The sequence below is a fragment of the Canis lupus genome, chromosome 20 (assembly GCF_003254725.2).
Source record: "Canis lupus dingo isolate Sandy chromosome 20, ASM325472v2, whole genome shotgun sequence".
Lineage (NCBI taxonomy): Eukaryota > Metazoa > Chordata > Mammalia > Carnivora > Canidae > Canis > Canis lupus.
Genome location: NC_064262.1, coordinates 5896109 through 5912536, shown reverse-complemented (window position 1 = coordinate 5912536; position 16428 = coordinate 5896109). Strand labels below are relative to the sequence as shown.

The window sequence follows — 16428 nt, the reverse complement described above, 5'->3', positions numbered from 1 at the left end:
ATGTCTAAGATTAGTCCTCTACCACTAAACCAGCCACTGTCTCCTGGTCTGCTTTTTGATTTCCAGTCTAAACTTCATGTGGTATCAAGATTTCTCATTTTTAGTCCTGCTACTCTAATCCATTATTCTACCTCATAATCCGAGATTGACTCCCAGTTCCCTTCCACATAAGATTGTGTATTTAACTAGGTAGCCCTGCTCATCCTCCCTGCTCACCCACTGCTTGCTAACATTTAACTTATGCTTTTCCCTTCAGCTGAAAACTCCCATTTTCCTATCCAAAACTCTTTCCAAATGCTCTTATTCTTCCCTGAACTCTCTCCTTTCCTCCTTAAAAGCACTGCTTCAGGTTTATCTCAACTATGATGCCTTATTTGAATAGCCTACCTTATTCTAGTCAGGACAGCATCTGCTATTACCCTCCAGTTACATCAGCTAGTATTTACTGAGTGCTTGCTATAGGCTAGACAGCGTTTATATCCATTATTTTATTTAATCTCCACAACAACAGGTTGGGATTGTTACCCCCATTTACAGATGAAGAAAATGAGACTTAAAAAGGTGACATAAATTGCCTAAGACTTAAAGCAAGTAACTGTGGCTGGGTCAAATTGTGCAGGGTTTGGAGAGGCACCTTGGGACTTCAATTTTTAAAGTGGGGTGGACAAAAGGTTGGCAGAGGACAATTTGCAGTATTTGCCCTCTGTCTTTCTGCAATGGAATTTGACAGTGTATCTTTCTCTTAAAAGAGAGAGAGCCATCCTTTATACAATAAACTGCCTGCAGACTGGTGAGCTCTCCAACCCTGGGAGTGTTCAGAGGTTGGATGGCCATCTTATAGGGAATTAGTGCCACAATAGGGGAGCTGGACTACCTGACAAGTTTTAGGGTCTTTCCCAATTCTGAGTTTCTGTGATCTTGTCAACCTTGAAAACAAAATAGCCAATTATTTTTTTTTAAATTTATTTTTATTTATTTATGATAGTCACACACAGAGAGAGAGAGAGGCAGAGACACAGGCAGAGGGAGAAGCAGGCTCCATGCACCGGAAGCCCGATGTGGGATTCGATTCCGGGTCTCCAGGATTGCGCCCTGCGCCAAAGGCAGGCGCCAAACCGCTGCGCCACCCAAGGATCCCAAAACAGCCAATTATTTTACCAGTAAAGTGGGTTCATTCAGGAATAGGAGAGGAATAGCAATTTGGAAGAAAGCTATGGTGAAACACTCACACTCAGAAAGAGGGAGAGGAACACTCTTAGAAGAAAGGAGGAAGTTGGGAGGGGCCATTATAAACAAAAAGTCCATTGGAGTAAACTAGGAGCTCAAAGTGTCGTGGCTTTTCATTGGTTGAGTTGTGACAGTCTCTCATTGCTTGGGCTGTTGCTGGGCGAGGTGATAAATCTTCCTTTAGCTAAGTAAGGTATAGGCTTCTTCCTGCTGAGTCTTCAAAGGGCTGCAACAAGTAGTACACCATGAGAGCTCCCCCTTCTGGCCTATCGACTCCATTTTAAATGAGGTTTCCTTTATTCAGTTTCATGGTCTCATGATGTAATTAAAAGTCTGAGAGGTTTAAGATATTGTCAGTTTGTCGATTATATTCATTTTGTGTCTAGGACACTGCCATGCCTGGTGGACCCACAAATGTCTAAAATAGGGTCCTTGCCCTTGAACTTCACATGACTATAATTAAGGAGACAAGATTGTATTTGAAACAGTGTAAAATATAGAAGATAATATAATTCAGAGCTAAAAAAATAACAATAATTCAGAACTACAATGAATTATACAGATCCTAAGTACATTAAGAGTTTATTTTTTTTTTTTAATTTTTATTTACTTATGATAGCCACAGAGAGAGAGAGAGAGGCAGAGACACAGGCAGAGGGAGAAGCAGGCTCCATGCACCGGGAGCCCGACGTGGGATTCGATCCCGGGTCTCCAGGATCGCGCCCTGGGCCAAAGGCAGGCGCCAAACCGCTGCGCCACCCAGGGATCCCCACATTAAGAGTTTAGATTGGGTAAATTGAATATTATGTTATACTTTAGGAAGGGAAATTTCAAGACATTTAGAGAAAATGAATTTTTACATTTGAGAGGAAGATAGTTTAAAGCTTGGCCCAAATCAGATACTCAAATGATTTTCTGAGAATTCAACCCCAAATGACCTTTATGAAGAAGATTTCCACGGGAGCCACTTTTTTAAAAAAAGACTTATTTATTCATTTTAGAGAGAGGGAGAGAGAGAACCAGTGGGGGGCGGGGCAGAGGGAGAGGGAAAGAGAAACTCAAGCTGACCCCATGCTGAGCGTGGACCTGATACAGAGCTCAGTCCTGTAACCCAAAGATCATGACCTGAGCCAAAACCAAGAGTCAGATACTTAACCCACTGAGCCAGGTGAAAAAAGGAAGCTACATGACCAAGGATGACTTTAAAAGAGAGGTACAGATGTTCTCCAAAATCTGGACCTCATCATAGCAACCCACAGGTTTCAGGTGACCTGTGCAGCCAGAGGTGGGAGGGCAGCTCTCTAGCTTTGTTTTGCAGGTAAGCACAAAAGCTCGGACAGGACGTCGGTTCTTCTGGATCCAGGTCCCTTCTAATTTTCACTTTACTGCCCTGCGTCTCTTCAGAATGTGATATGCACCAGGTACTTTTTTTCCTAGGCTCAGAGAAAGAAAGCCCAGGAAGCAGTAAGGCCCAGATCTATTACATGTAATAGTGAGGAAGCTGAAGAACTCTGTGTTTGCTTCTATCAAGAGGGATGCCCACACTGGTTCCAGCTTCTCCATCAGCCAGCTGTTGAATATATGTAAAGAGTTATTATTATTTTTTTAAGACTTATTTTTGTTAAAGGAAGCTTCTGAGGTCAATAAAACCAAATAAAAAACTTTCTGAATTCTCCATGTAATGCCTTTTTTTTCATATTGATAGAGTGTGAAAACCACTGCTAATTCTTTTGCCAGCTATAGCATGTGCTAATAATAATGAAAATGAAGGCCACAAATCATTGTGGTTACAGCCTGGGCTTTTGAGCCTAAGACTACCTGGGTTTGAATTCTGGTGCCACCTCCACTCAGCAGTTTCTTTTCGGGCAAGTTACTTCTCTGGGTCTTAATTTTTCTCATCTACTGAATAGGTATAGGGTTGTGAGGATTAAGTGAGCTAATACATGTAAAGCATTTAAACTGTACTTAGCACACACAGTAAATAGATATGCTTAATTAATGTTAGCCACTGTCACTGTTAAAGTACTAAGGATAACAGATTTGTCATATTTGATAATAGTTCAAGAAAGTGGAAGGCAGTATAGCACAGATTCCAGAGTCAGACCCAAGTTAAAATTCTGGCCCTGCCATTTGTTGGTTGTGTGACTTTGGGTGAGATACTTGACTTCTCTGAGCTACGGTGTCCTCAACTACAAAACTGAGTAATAATTCTTACCTCATGGAATTGTGAAGATGAAATAAAATAACGCATTTGAAGAGCTCAGCACAGAGTATCTCTGGAACATGCTCCAAGTACTCTTCCCCAGAGTCTATAAGTCTAGATTACTGCAGGTATCAGTAAATGTATCCTATGCTACACCTTGACAATAGGCTCTCATGGCAGTGCTGTATAGCACATTCTTACTAGAGTCACCTGAACTAATGAAATCCTCTGCCTGGGGCATTCAAGAATCATTGTAATATGGCTGTAGTCTGTTTTTCTAGCCTGATCTCTCTCTACCACCTTGTGCATAGCCAAATGTTTCAGTCAAATTCAATTATTTAGATTATTCCCACCCTCATGTCTTCGCTTGTTCTCTTTTCTCTGCCTGAAATGCTATCCTCTCCAAATCTCCTCCTGCATGTCTCAAAAGCCCTGCTTTTTCCACATACTGTTTTCTTCGTGAAGCTTTTTTTCATCCTTTCTCCAAATCAGAACACTGATCCTTCTCCTTTGAATGCTGCCTAAAACCTTTATTCTATATTATTCTGTATTTCATCTAATCTAAGAGGTCACTGATTGTAAAATACTGTTATCTTACATGCCACTAAGAAAGCAAAAAATGCTTTCAATGAAGCTGATATATCATCAATTATAAGACACATCCCCACCTCAGAGATGTTAAAATGTGAAAACATATATGCTTCAGAGTTGATGACATATGGTGTGTGAATATGTCTGAGTCACACCTTCCCACTGGATGGTGATTTCCTTGAGGGCAGGGAGGGACTGTGATTTACTCATTTTGTATCTGTTACTGCCTAGCACGAGAGAGGCATTCATTAAGTGTCCAATTGGTTGGAAAATAATAATGATATTTTAATAAATGGCCAATTTTCAGAGACATGTGGATTTAGTAGCCCTCAGTTTGTCCAGCCTTTATAAAAGAGTCCGTGCCTTCAACCATTGACCCTTTGAATCATCTCTGGCGTCTGGCTTCTGGACAAGTGGAAATTGGGACATAAAGCTAACTGTCGAGTAAATCGTGATTGAATGGGCTGCCAAGGTGTGGTGGTTGAATGGAATTTGCAACCAAATGCAATCCTAAGCCATTATTTTTCTCCCTCATACACAAGCAGTGTTTCATAATGGAAATAAAGTTTGCTTTCCTGGCCATTAGCAGACCTCATCATTTTGGTTCCTAATTGTCCTTTTGTCTTGTCTTGTCTCCTGTTTAGTATATATGACCTCGCATTTAAGCCTGATGGAACGCAACTGATTTTGGCTGCAGGAAACAGATTACTGGTAGGATTTTGTCTGAGTTTCCTTTTTAAGTGCTTTTTTCCCCCTCCCTCTAGTAAATGCTCTGAAATTTGACCCCCCTTTTTTAAGATAAAAAAGGCAAGGGCGGAAAAACCAGTCATTACTTTTTAATAGGGAAGGAAATGGGCTATTTAAAACAGGTAAGTAAACTGTCTATCAGATAGGAACCTGTGAACAATACCTCCTTTGGAGTCATTAATCTTTCCCTTTACTTTGAGACACCCACAAAAAAGTTGAAAACAATTAATCAAAATGCCTTTGAAACTGGACTGGTGTCAGTTCACATTTTGTCCCCTGAAAAATTCAAGCAACAAGACTGAAAGGGCTCCCTCCCTGAGAAGCCAGAAAGCTTGACCCCAACTTTTAGGCATTGGCCTACCTAAACAATTCCATATGGATGCTGTCCTTTTTTCATATTTTCAAAGAATATAAGCTCCCTCTGGAACCTATTCCAGTATATAAAGTAATTTTCAGAGAACTCTTTATGTTTGACCCAAAAACCTTTGTATGAGCTCTCCTTCCTCCTACGTAAGTCCACTTCCCCTTGCTCTGTTGTCTCAAGATATGCAGACTGACTGATCTCCATTCTCTGTATGGTAACTACATAATCTTAAAACCCTGGTTAAATTGTTCTGCAGACTTCTTCTCGCCAGGGTAAGCAATCCAAATCCTTTTCTCAAAGGTTATCATCTCCAACACTAACCGTTTCTGGAGGGTTTTGCCTTGATTACTCAGATTGCGTGTTTTTAAAATTTCCACATATTTAGAGATGTTACAGTGCTACAAAATATCCTACATCCAAGTTGCAACTAGATTTTATAATATTTCCTCTAATTTGTAAATTCAGAGTTCAGGTCTATGATTTTTAAGCTCTTGATAGCAGATATGAAACATCTTCCTCAGACGTTGATATTAGGGGCAGGGCTAGTACTAAAATTTAATCATGTTGTAGCTGGCTCTTTGTGTGAGCTGGCTTTATTTGAGAGGGCCTAGCTTGACTGGTCATATATCCAAATTCATATAAGATGATTGAACTTTGTAGACAAGTTCCACAGAGTGACAAGGATTAATGGCATGTGTCTGGCCATGTAATTCAGAGTTGGCACCTCTACTTTTTGAGTTTCTCCAAATTTTTTTTTAAGATTTTTTTTTTTTTAATTTTTATTTATTTATGATAGTCACAGAGAGAGAGAGAGAGAGAGAGGCAGAGACACAGGCAGAGGGAGAAGCAGGCTCCATGCACCGGGAGCCCGATGTGGGATTCGATCCCGGGTCTCCAGGATCACGCCCTGGGCCAAAGGCAGGCGCCAAACCGCTGCGCCACCCAGGGATCCCTTTTTTTAAGATTTTATTTATTCATAAGAGACAAAGAGTGAGTGGCAGAGGTACTAGGCAGAGGGAGAAGCAGGCCCTCTGCTGGGACCCCAATGCATGACTCAATCCCAGGACCCTGGGATCATGACGTGAGCCAACCAGAGCAGAAGGCAGACGCTCAACCACTGAGCCACCAGGTGTCCCTTGGTTTCTCCACTTTAAGTCACATTCTTTCTGATGTCTCAGTGTAGTTTTTACTTGATACAAATTTAGAATATTGACAAATATTTTGTTATATAAACAAAAATAGCAACCTGCAGGAATTCCAACTAATGGATATCATGTGGATAATCTGTACTTTGTCTCTCTCTCTCTCTTTTTTTTTTTCAGGGGGGCAAGGGCAGAGGGAGAAGGAAAGAGAGAATCTTTTTTTTTTTTTTTAAACTTTATTTATTCAGAGAGACACACAGAGAGAGAGGCAGAGATACAGGCAGAGGGAGAAGCAGGCTCCACACAGAGAGCCTGACGTGGGACTCGATCCAGGGTCTCCAGGATCACGCCCTGGGCTGCAGGTGGTGCTAAACCGCTGCGCCACCGGGGCTGCCCAGAAAAAGAGAATCTTAAGCCTGTAGCAGGTGGGGCTTGATCTTACAACCCTAAGATCATGACCTGAGCTAGAATCAAGAGTCGGATACTTAACTGGCTGAGCCACCTATACTTCTGTCTCTTTTTTGCCAGGTTTATGATACCTCTGATGGCACCTTACTTCAGCCCCTAAAGGGACACAAAGATACTGTGTATTGTGTGGCATATGCAAAAGATGGTAAGAGTCTGATCTGATTTTACACTCTCTATAAAATGGAGTCATAGTTGTTCATTTTTCTCCTTTGTCACTCCTTAATTATGGTTAGGAAGCTAACATACAACTTGCAGTTGCAGAAGATAGTTAAGTTTCTTAGACTTCAATCCAAGTTAACAAGTACTTATTGAGGGCCATCTATGTGCCAGGCACTGTTCTAGGTGCTTGAGATAATTAAGAAAAAAATTTTATTTTTTTTATTTTTATTTTTTTAAGAAAAAAATTTTAAAAGATTTATTTATTTATTCATGAGACACAGGGAGAGAGGCAGAGACATAGGCAGAGGGAGAAGCAGGCTCCCTTGTGGGGAGCCTGATGTAGGATTCGATCCCAGGACCCCAGGATCACAACCTGAGCCAAAGACAGATGCTCAACCACTGAGCCACCCAGGTGCCCAGTAATTAAGTAAATTTAAAGTATGCTGGAAGTAGAGCAGAATAAGGGAAGTTGAGGATGTTGGGTGGGGCAGAGGATTGGATATGGGAATGAGTAGGGTGGTGAAGGTGGGCTTATTGAGATTGGGACGGTTAAGCAAAGACTTGAAGGTGGAGAGGCAGTGAGATTCTGGTAGTGGGCATCTAGGGGAAGAGAGCTCCTTGTAAGAGGAAAAGCCATTGCAAAGGCCCTCAGGTGAGAGTATGTCTTCCAAGGGGCTTTGCCAGAGAGAATAAGGGGGAGCAGTAAGGGATAAGGGTAGAGAGGTAACAGGTATAGAGGTAGGGTGGCCAGATCACATTGGCTGTCATAAGGACTTTGACTTAGAGTCTCCGTGAAAATAGGGAACCACTAAAGACTTATGAGCAGAGGAGAGATCTGATCTGATTTATATTTTAAAAGAATCCCTCTAGCTGATGTTTTGGAAACAGCCTGCAAGGGGTGAGAGTTGGGGCAGGAAGACCAGTGAAGCAGCATCATTCAAGCAAGTTTTATAACACTAGTGATGGTGGCTCAGGCCTCTGAGAGAGGTGGGAACAGAGCAAGTAGTAAGGAGTGGTCAAACTCTGTATATGGTTTGAAGGTGGGGGCAATAGGATTGCCTGACAGATGGTGTGTGTAGTGTGAAGAAAGGAATCAGAGGTGACTGCAATGATTTTGAATTGAGCTGCTGAAAATGTTGGAGTTGTTTTCCACTAAGATGGGAAAAGTTACAGGTAGAGATACTTACAGTGGAAGATCAGGAGTTCAATTTTCAATATGTTGAATTTGAGAAATAATGCTGTAGGAGAAAGGGGAAGGACTTGTCAGAATAGAGTCATTGAGAGGGCAAGAGGAGATGGGATCTAGGACCTAGATGTGGCATGGTGGAAGGTAGAGGGTGTTGCCACAGGTGCTGGCAGGTGGAGACATGTGGTATTAGGAGTCTAATAGAAATTCTCTTCCATTCTTTCAGTGAAATAGGAAGCAACATCACCTGAGAGTGAGGCTGGGGAGGGAGGTGTCAGAGTTGAGGAAAAAGGAAAAAAATGGAAAATTGCCATTTAGGAGGATGGCTGAGAGAATGTACAGTAAAATCGCAAGCAACATGAAGGGCTCACTTGACAATGATCATCAATAGACAGATCAGTTGGTGTGATTATGTCTTTTTCTCCACTACTCTGAACTGCACAGATGCAGGGGTGTGGAGAGTTAGATTTAACCAGATTGGTAGGTTTGCAAGATGCAGTAAGAGGGCAAGGGAGTGGAGGATGTATGCAAAGGAGTGATTATATACATTGACTTTGAGCTGTCGGCTGTGTAATGGGGAGCGTGAGGTGATTAGAGTACCACAGTAAGTGGGGCAGTGGAGAGATTCTAGGTCCTGGTAGATTTGAAGGATTACTGGATGTGGTAAAGTGACAAAGAGGAGAGGTGGTAGTTAGAGAATGGGTGCATGACATTGATATTGAGAATTAAAAATAAATCCATGCTATCCTGTGTGGGATTAGTGAGAAGAACATGGGCTTTGGCATGCGACGGCTCCTAGTTCCAGTCCCAAAGACACTGTAAGTTTGAGGTAGTTATTGAGTCTGAGTCTCAATTTTTTCATGTGTCAAATGGATGTAGGATGAGAGATAACATCCTGTGACTACTGCTGAGAAGGTCCAGAATCAGAATGTTACAGTGCTTGAACGAACCTTGGAGATCATTTAGGTTCCAAGTTTTTAACTGCTATTGGATGATGAGCCTCTTTGAGAATCATATGAAAACTATAGACTTCTTTGTAGAAAAGTGCACATTCTTTATATATATTCTTTATATATACACACAGTTGTGTGAGTATAGTTTTAGTCTGATCTAGCCCAGTATCTTCATCTCAGTCCTACATAAAGACCTGGAGAAGTCAAGCGACTCACTAAGATCATGCAGCAAGTTAGTGGCAAAAACAATACTATTTCTTGCCTCATAGTCAGGTGTGCTGTGCCACAGTAGTCATGGTTCTTTTGTTTTTTGTTCTTTTATGTGCATGCTTGAGTTCAAATTCAGAGTAATACTGTGGGGAGGCCTTTGGGGCCTCTGGAGTTTATAAGCCTAGGGGCTCTTTGGCTTACTATGCCATTAGGGCCTTTGATGGTGTCAGAGTGTGGCCTATCATTAGTGGCAGTTGTTGCACTTTGCAGAGTCCTGCCACACACATCATCAAGTATGACCTTCTCAACAACCCTCTGAACCAGGCAGAGAGGACTTCTCAATTCTCCTCATGGATGAGAAAACAGGCTAGGATGAGAATAACAGGTGAGGGTGGCAAAGCTGGACCTGTCTCAGGTCCTCCAACTGCAGAGTACTCATTCCTTCCAGTAGATCATGCTGCTTCTCCAGGACATTACATCATGATTCTGAGGTCTTTTAATTCCTCTAAACTGGTCTTTTCCCCTTGGATCTAGAAATAGAAATACTCTAATTATGGTATTGCTTTTTTTTTTTTTTAAAGATTTTTATTTATTTATTCATGAGAGACACACAGAGAGAGAGAGAGAGAGAGAGGCAGAGACACAGGCAGAGGGAGAAGCAGGCTCCATGCAGGGAGCCTGACATGGGACTCGATCCCGGGACCCCAGGATCACGCCCTGGGCTGAAGGAGGTGCTAAACCGCTGAGCCACTGGGGCTGCCCTGGTATTGCTCTTAAAGCTTTCTTGTTTCCAGTGTCTCCTCTAGTCTAATAAATATTCAGTGAGCAACCATGACACAAAGGTATGAAAGAACTAGTTTTTGGTTTGAGAAAAAAGAAGACAATATAAAGAAATAATTGTAATAATAATAGCTATTTTTTTTTTTTAGTATTGATTCTATTCCAGGTACTGTCCCAAATACTTATTCTTCTTTAATCTTTACAACAACTATGAGGTAAATACTGTTGTTGCGCACATTTTTCAAATGAGGAAATGAAAGCATAGAGATGTTCAGGGACTTGTTCCGGGTCCTGCAGTTGGTACCATGACTGGGAATTCCAACTCAGACTCTGAGCCCATAGCCCACACTCTTCATTATCAGCTGTCTGCCAATGTGGAGGGAGGAGTGACAGAAATAAGAACAAATAAAAGCAGCTTCTGTGTATTTAATAGATGCAGCAATGTCATATGGCTTACTCAAATATCTATTATTCCAGCCATCATGAAAGGTGTTTTACAAATATTATTTTAAGTGTCCCCCACACAGAGCCTGTGAGGAAGATGTTATTATTCCTTTATGTTTCAGATGTAGAAGCTCAGAGAGCAGTGACTTTTCCAATGTCAACTTCTATTTGCCTTAAGAACAAAGTCTAAAAGTCCTTAACAAGGTTTAGAAAATCTGGCCCATGGTTATTTCTCTGTTGTCATCGCTCACCAGAGTAGGTGAAGGCTCCCTGTTGTTTGCTGCCGTGATACTGTGCTCCACTTCTAAACACTTGTAAACGTGCAATAATGTAATTAAGAAGTAATTACTTGTTTTATGTTGCCTCTCGCTAGTCCATTCTTTCATAAAACCAACTAGTGTGGAAATGAAGATATCATTGGTTGCTCTTGCTTGAAGCCTTTCTTTGGGATAAAGAGCGAGATCTTGATGATAGCCCTGAAGCTCCTAGAGATCTATCCTCCACCCACCTCCCCCTTTGTCCTTGGTGTTCCATGCTGGTATGTCTCAGTCCCTCAGAAATACCACGCTTTTCCTAAATCAGGGCCTTTGCATATCTTTTCTATCCTTGTGGATTGGTCTTTAGTTTCTCTTTGCACCTGGCTAAGCTTTGCTCATCCTTTAGGTCTCAGCTGAAGGTTCTCCTCCTGAGAATCCTTTGCCTCAACTAATTAGGTCCCCCAGTTATTCTCTTTCCTAGGACTCATTTCTTAGCACATTATATTTGTGTTGGATTAATTTCATTTAATGCCTACTTTTCTTAATAGACTAAACTCTGTGAAGGTAGGGATCATGTGTGCTTTAATCACTACTTAATCCTTAGCACATAACATGATCCCTAGCATGTAGTAGGCCCTCAATACATCGTCGTTTACTCAGTGCCAGACAAAGCAAAATTTGAACCCAAACTTCCTGACTGCCATCCAATACTAATAAGAAAAAGAAGTAGAGAAGCAGCTGACACTTATTATTCACCTTAAAGAACTAGTTTTCTAAGAAATACTCTTTGGGAAATGCTGGTTTTAAATAAATGTGACAGTTTTCTTTTTAAAACACTTTTAGGCAAACGCTTTGCTTCTGGATCAGCTGACAAAAGTGTTATTATCTGGACCTCAAAATTGGAGGGCATTTTGAAGTACACGTAAGTAACTGTTTAGGTGTACAGTATTATTGGTTTGACTCTTACTGAGCTACTATAGCAAAAGCCCCTTAGAAATAACATTAGGAAGAACTTTTCCTCTGCAATTGCACTTGAAGTTATGTTGTAGGAGAAATGGTGGGTGTAGGAAAGTTGAGTAATGAATACATGATTCAACATTTCTTGAGCATGCCTAGCCTGGCCAGCTCAGGCTGGCTAGCTAAACACCTAACTCAGTTTAGTTAATCTGACACCACAGATTCCACCCCACCCCAACCTGCCTGTTTTAATGTCCCCATTTCAGGGACTGGCTTCACATCCACCTAGTTTCCACAGCCAGCAACCCAGGGTCAGTACACTCCAGGCTTCTTCTCCGCCAGGGCTCTGCTCCTATTCTTCCCTGTTCCTCCACCACATCAATCCTTACTTGCTCTGCAGATCTCAGGCTCAGATGTTGCTGCTTCTGTGAAGCTGTTCCTGCTTCTCTAGACTCAGTCAGGTTTTCTTGGCATTTCTCACAGTTGTACTTTTACATTTATTCTGGGGATTGAATGATAGCTCCCATCAGCCTGTAAACTCCATGAGGGCCAACATTGCATCTGTTTTTGCTCACCTTTGTGTTCCTGATGCCTAGTACAGTGCTTGGCCCCTAAAATTGGTAATTAGGAAATAATTTTTTCTCTTTTTAATTGTGGTAGAATACACATAACAGAAATTTATTATCTTCACCATTTTCTAAGTACAGTTCAGTAGTGTTAAGTACATTCATGTTGTTGTACAAAATCTCCGTAGCTCTTTTCATCTTGCAAAACTAAAACTCCATACCCATGAAACAACAACTTCTATTGCCTGGGCCCTCAGCCCCTGTTAATTACTATTTTACTTTCTATCTCTGAATTTGACTTCTCTAGGCACCATATATAAGCAGAATCATACAGTATTTGTCCTTTCATGACTGATTTATTTCACTTAGCATAATGTCCTCTAAGTTCATCCATATTAGAGCATGTGTCCATATTCACTTCCTTTTTTAAAAAGATTTATTTTTTTATTTTAGAGAGGGAGTGAGTGAGTGAGTGAGTGAGTAGGGGGCAGGACAGAAGAACCTCAAGCAGACTCCCTGCTGAGCATGGAGCCCAAAGCAGGGCTCAGTCTCAGGTCTCTGAGATCATGATCTGAGCCGAAATCAAGAGTCGGCCACATAACCAACTGAGCCACCCAGGCACCCCAGAATTCTTTTTCTTTTTAAGGCTTAGTTATATTATAGTGTATGTATATAACACATTTTGTTAATCCATTTATCTGTCATTGATGGACATTGAATTGCTTTCAATTCTTAGCTGTTTTGATTGCTGTTATGAATGTGGGCATACAGATCAACAACTTTGAATGAGTGAATAAATGAATGAGTGAGGTTATAAGTGAAGTATTACCCAGAGGTGTAGGAATAAAACAGAGGCTGAGATACATAACTCACTTAGCTTTCATTATCATCTCAGGATTTGCCACATTTCCAGATCTTGTCCTGTAATATCTTCGTTGTACCTCCATCCTGTATTTCTAGACCTCCACAAAGTAATAAGTAACAGCCATCGCCTGTGTACCTGGTGCTAGGCTAGGTGCTTTACTTCGTTATCAGTTAACAAATCAGAGATACCTAGCATGCTGGTCCTGGAGGAGGTAGCATTTAAGCTAGGCCAGTCTGGTGGGTAATGTCTAAGAGATGAAAATTGTGGGTGAGGGGCAATCCAGGGGAGGAGAATTCATCCCTGTGCTTTTTGTTGGTCACTTGCATAAGAGTTTGTGGTGTGTAGTTAGAGAGACTGTGGGCTTATCATAAAATCTTCAGTTGTAGCCACTGAAGCATTTGTGGTTTGCTGCATAATAATCTATAGTTGTTTACTTCTTAGACATAATGATTCTATCCAGTGTGTCTCCTACAACCCTGTTACCCACCAACTGGCATCTTGTTCCTCCAGTGACTTTGGTAAGTTTTGATTCCTGATGTTTTGTCCTGGAATTACTGAAAATCTGCTGACACCCATCCAGAATGTGGTGGTTTTATCCTGGGAGAGTTAATGCTACTTCCCTCTCTTCAGTGGCTGAGGGGAGGCTGACACTTATTCTTTAAATTGTGTAGAAATCAAGAGAGTGAATGGTAACATTGAATCTGGTAAGAAATCTGGGAGACAGCAGGAAGGGCCTTAGGGAGGGAGATGGTAAGAAGGGTGGGAGAGCATAGACAACTTGGCGTTGCCACCTCTGGGAAGCCTTCCCACCTCATCTGTCAGGAGTAGGTCATTATTCCTGCCTCTGTGTTCCTTAATATCCACGTATGTGAAATTCTTCATTGTTTCAACTGTGCTTGTGTAGTGTGTCACCGTTACTTGTTTGGTGACTAGCTGTCCTTCCAGAGGGGCTGGACGCCCTGAGGAGCTCACTGTGGCCCCATTTATGACATTGGCATGATGCTGGCACAGAGAGAGGCCAGTGAAAGGGCCATCGAGACAGGGAGGGAAGGGGCAGAGGCCTGTAGATTATCTCTATTCAAGGGGAATTGTGGTTTTCAGCCCATCCATCTGTCTTCCTTGCTGAGTACAACAGAATAGGCATTACTGAGGAATGAGAGACCATGTAATCCCTCTCAGTGTTTCAGTGTCCTTATCTCAGATGAACACATTCCTACCCTTTCACTGACAGAGTTCTGAGGTTAAAAAAAAAAAAAAAAAAAAAAATATATATATATATATATATACACACATATACATATATTTCATATAATTTCATATTTCATGAAATATAAATATATATTTTATATATATATATATATGTAAGCACATTGTATAAATGAAGGGGAAAGGAGCTGTTATTCATTAAAAATTTTATTATTTTCTCCATGTAAGGCACTGGTCTGTGTGTTTAGTTTTGTGATTAAAGGGACAAAATCGAATCCCTGTCCTCAAAGAGCTTGTGGTTTGGGGCAATTGGGAAGGTAAAACTTGTAAAAATATAACATCAAGTAATAATAAAAATATTCATTGAATTGTTTAAGATGTGCTAGGCACTGTGCTGAGGATTAAAATGAATTCCTATTTGAGTTCTATGGCCACCATTGAGGTCAGGTATTATTCTTTTTTTTTTTTTTTTAGGTATTATTCTTATACCACTGATGAAAAAGAACTGGAGCTTAGAGTCGTTCAGTGACTCACTTGAGGTTGCCCAGCCAATAAGTGGTGGAACCAGGGCTTGGACCTAGGCCATAGGATTGCATTTAGAGCATGATCTGGCAAACAGTGCTAAGGGAAACCCAGGAGGGAGAGGTTTCCTCTGCTGGAGGCTCCAGGCAGGCTCAGTGGAGCATAGATAAGATATACACAGGTTGAAATATTTAGGGGAGGCATTCTAGACCAGGGGGAGGGGAGAAACAAATAGCTTGCTTGATGTTGCACTTTGCTATGTAAATACATTATTGCCCTAGATTTACCTTCTTGATCGTACTTCATGGCTCAGGCAAAGAGTAGAATTTGTTCATGTTGCCTAGACATACACCTGTTGTAGGGCAGTGAGCCACTAGCAGGAGGGAGCAAGCCAGAAGTGGCTAGTGTGCCTTAGACAAAGCACAGCCTGGACAGGATCATGTGCTGTGGGTGAGGCCTGGGAGAGGAAACTGATTTTCAGGAAGCATCAATCATTACTTCAAATGCTAAGTTGTACTCTGGTTGTAATGTAATAGTTAAGAACTGTGAAATTGCCATTTCTTTGAGTTAATGCTCTGAAAAGTTGGCTAGAAATTCAGCAATCTATCCTTTTTTTCTTTTGAAATAATTATAGATTCTCTGTCAGTTGCAAAGATAGTAGAGAAGTCTACCAGGAAACTGGCACAATGTGTATATTCAGTTCTGTCCTTTGATCACTTGTGTAGATTACCATAAAGCCGTACATACACTCCTTTATCACCATCCTCCTTCTGTTATTCCCTAACCCGTGGCATCTGGTAACCATTAAGCTGTTCTCCATATTTATGGAATTTTGCCATTTTGGGAATGTTATAAAATGGAATCATATAGTACATGACTTTTTGAGATTGGCTTGTTTCACTCAGCATAAAGCCCTGGAGGTTCTCAATAGTTCGTTCCTTTCTATTGCTGAGTAATATTCCATCCAGTATATCTTCTTTTATATTATTTTGTGTTGAAGGCTTGTGGTCTCCTGAACAGAAGTCCGTCTCCAAGCACAAATCCAGTAGCAAGATCACCTGCTGCAGGTGAGTTAAGAGCAGCTCTGAAAGTAGGTTTTATGTTCCCTTCTCCCAAATAGACTCTCAAACTCCAGTTAATTTACACAGTGGGAAAAGGTCTTATGTGATCTGGGTGGCTTGGGCCCCTATATTTTCTTTTCTGGTCTCCTTGATGGGAAGGATCCATGCCTTTGACCATCAAGCAAAAGAGAGCTACAGGTTGCCTTCTTGCAATTATCTAGCAACAAGCCTCCTCAGCCAGAAGCTGCACTCAGTGGAGGTTTTCTGGAGGTGCAAGGCTGTCCTTGTTTAGGCAGCATGTATGCTAGAGAAACCATAGGATTTGATACTAGACCTGGATCTGAATCCAAATTCAGTCACTGATGGGCTCTGTGACCTTAGGAGGTTCCTCATTTGATAAATGGGGATAAAAATACTGACTTGTTAGGGCTACTATGAAATGCACACAAACTAAGGAGTGTAAAGCAAGCAGCACAGTGCCTGACATACCGTAGAGATTCTATAAGTGGTAGCTATTCTG

General features: G+C 41.3%; 1 protein-coding gene across 4 annotated transcripts in view; it reads left to right on the top strand.

Annotated features, from left to right (window-relative positions):
- Window positions 1-16428, top strand: part of IFT122 (intraflagellar transport 122) — a 72001-nt gene that overhangs the window by 3654 nt on the left and 51919 nt on the right. For all 4 annotated transcript variants that reach the window (XM_025449341.3, XM_025449333.3, XM_049097655.1 and 1 more), the window contains exons 2-6: window positions 4666-4732; window positions 6803-6887; window positions 11575-11653; window positions 13561-13637; window positions 15848-15914. In XM_025449341.3, coding sequence (XP_025305126.1) covers window positions 4666-4732; window positions 6803-6887; window positions 11575-11653; window positions 13561-13637; window positions 15848-15914 — 375 coding nt within the window. The remainder of the gene's footprint in view (window positions 1-4665; window positions 4733-6802; window positions 6888-11574; window positions 11654-13560; window positions 13638-15847; window positions 15915-16428) is intronic.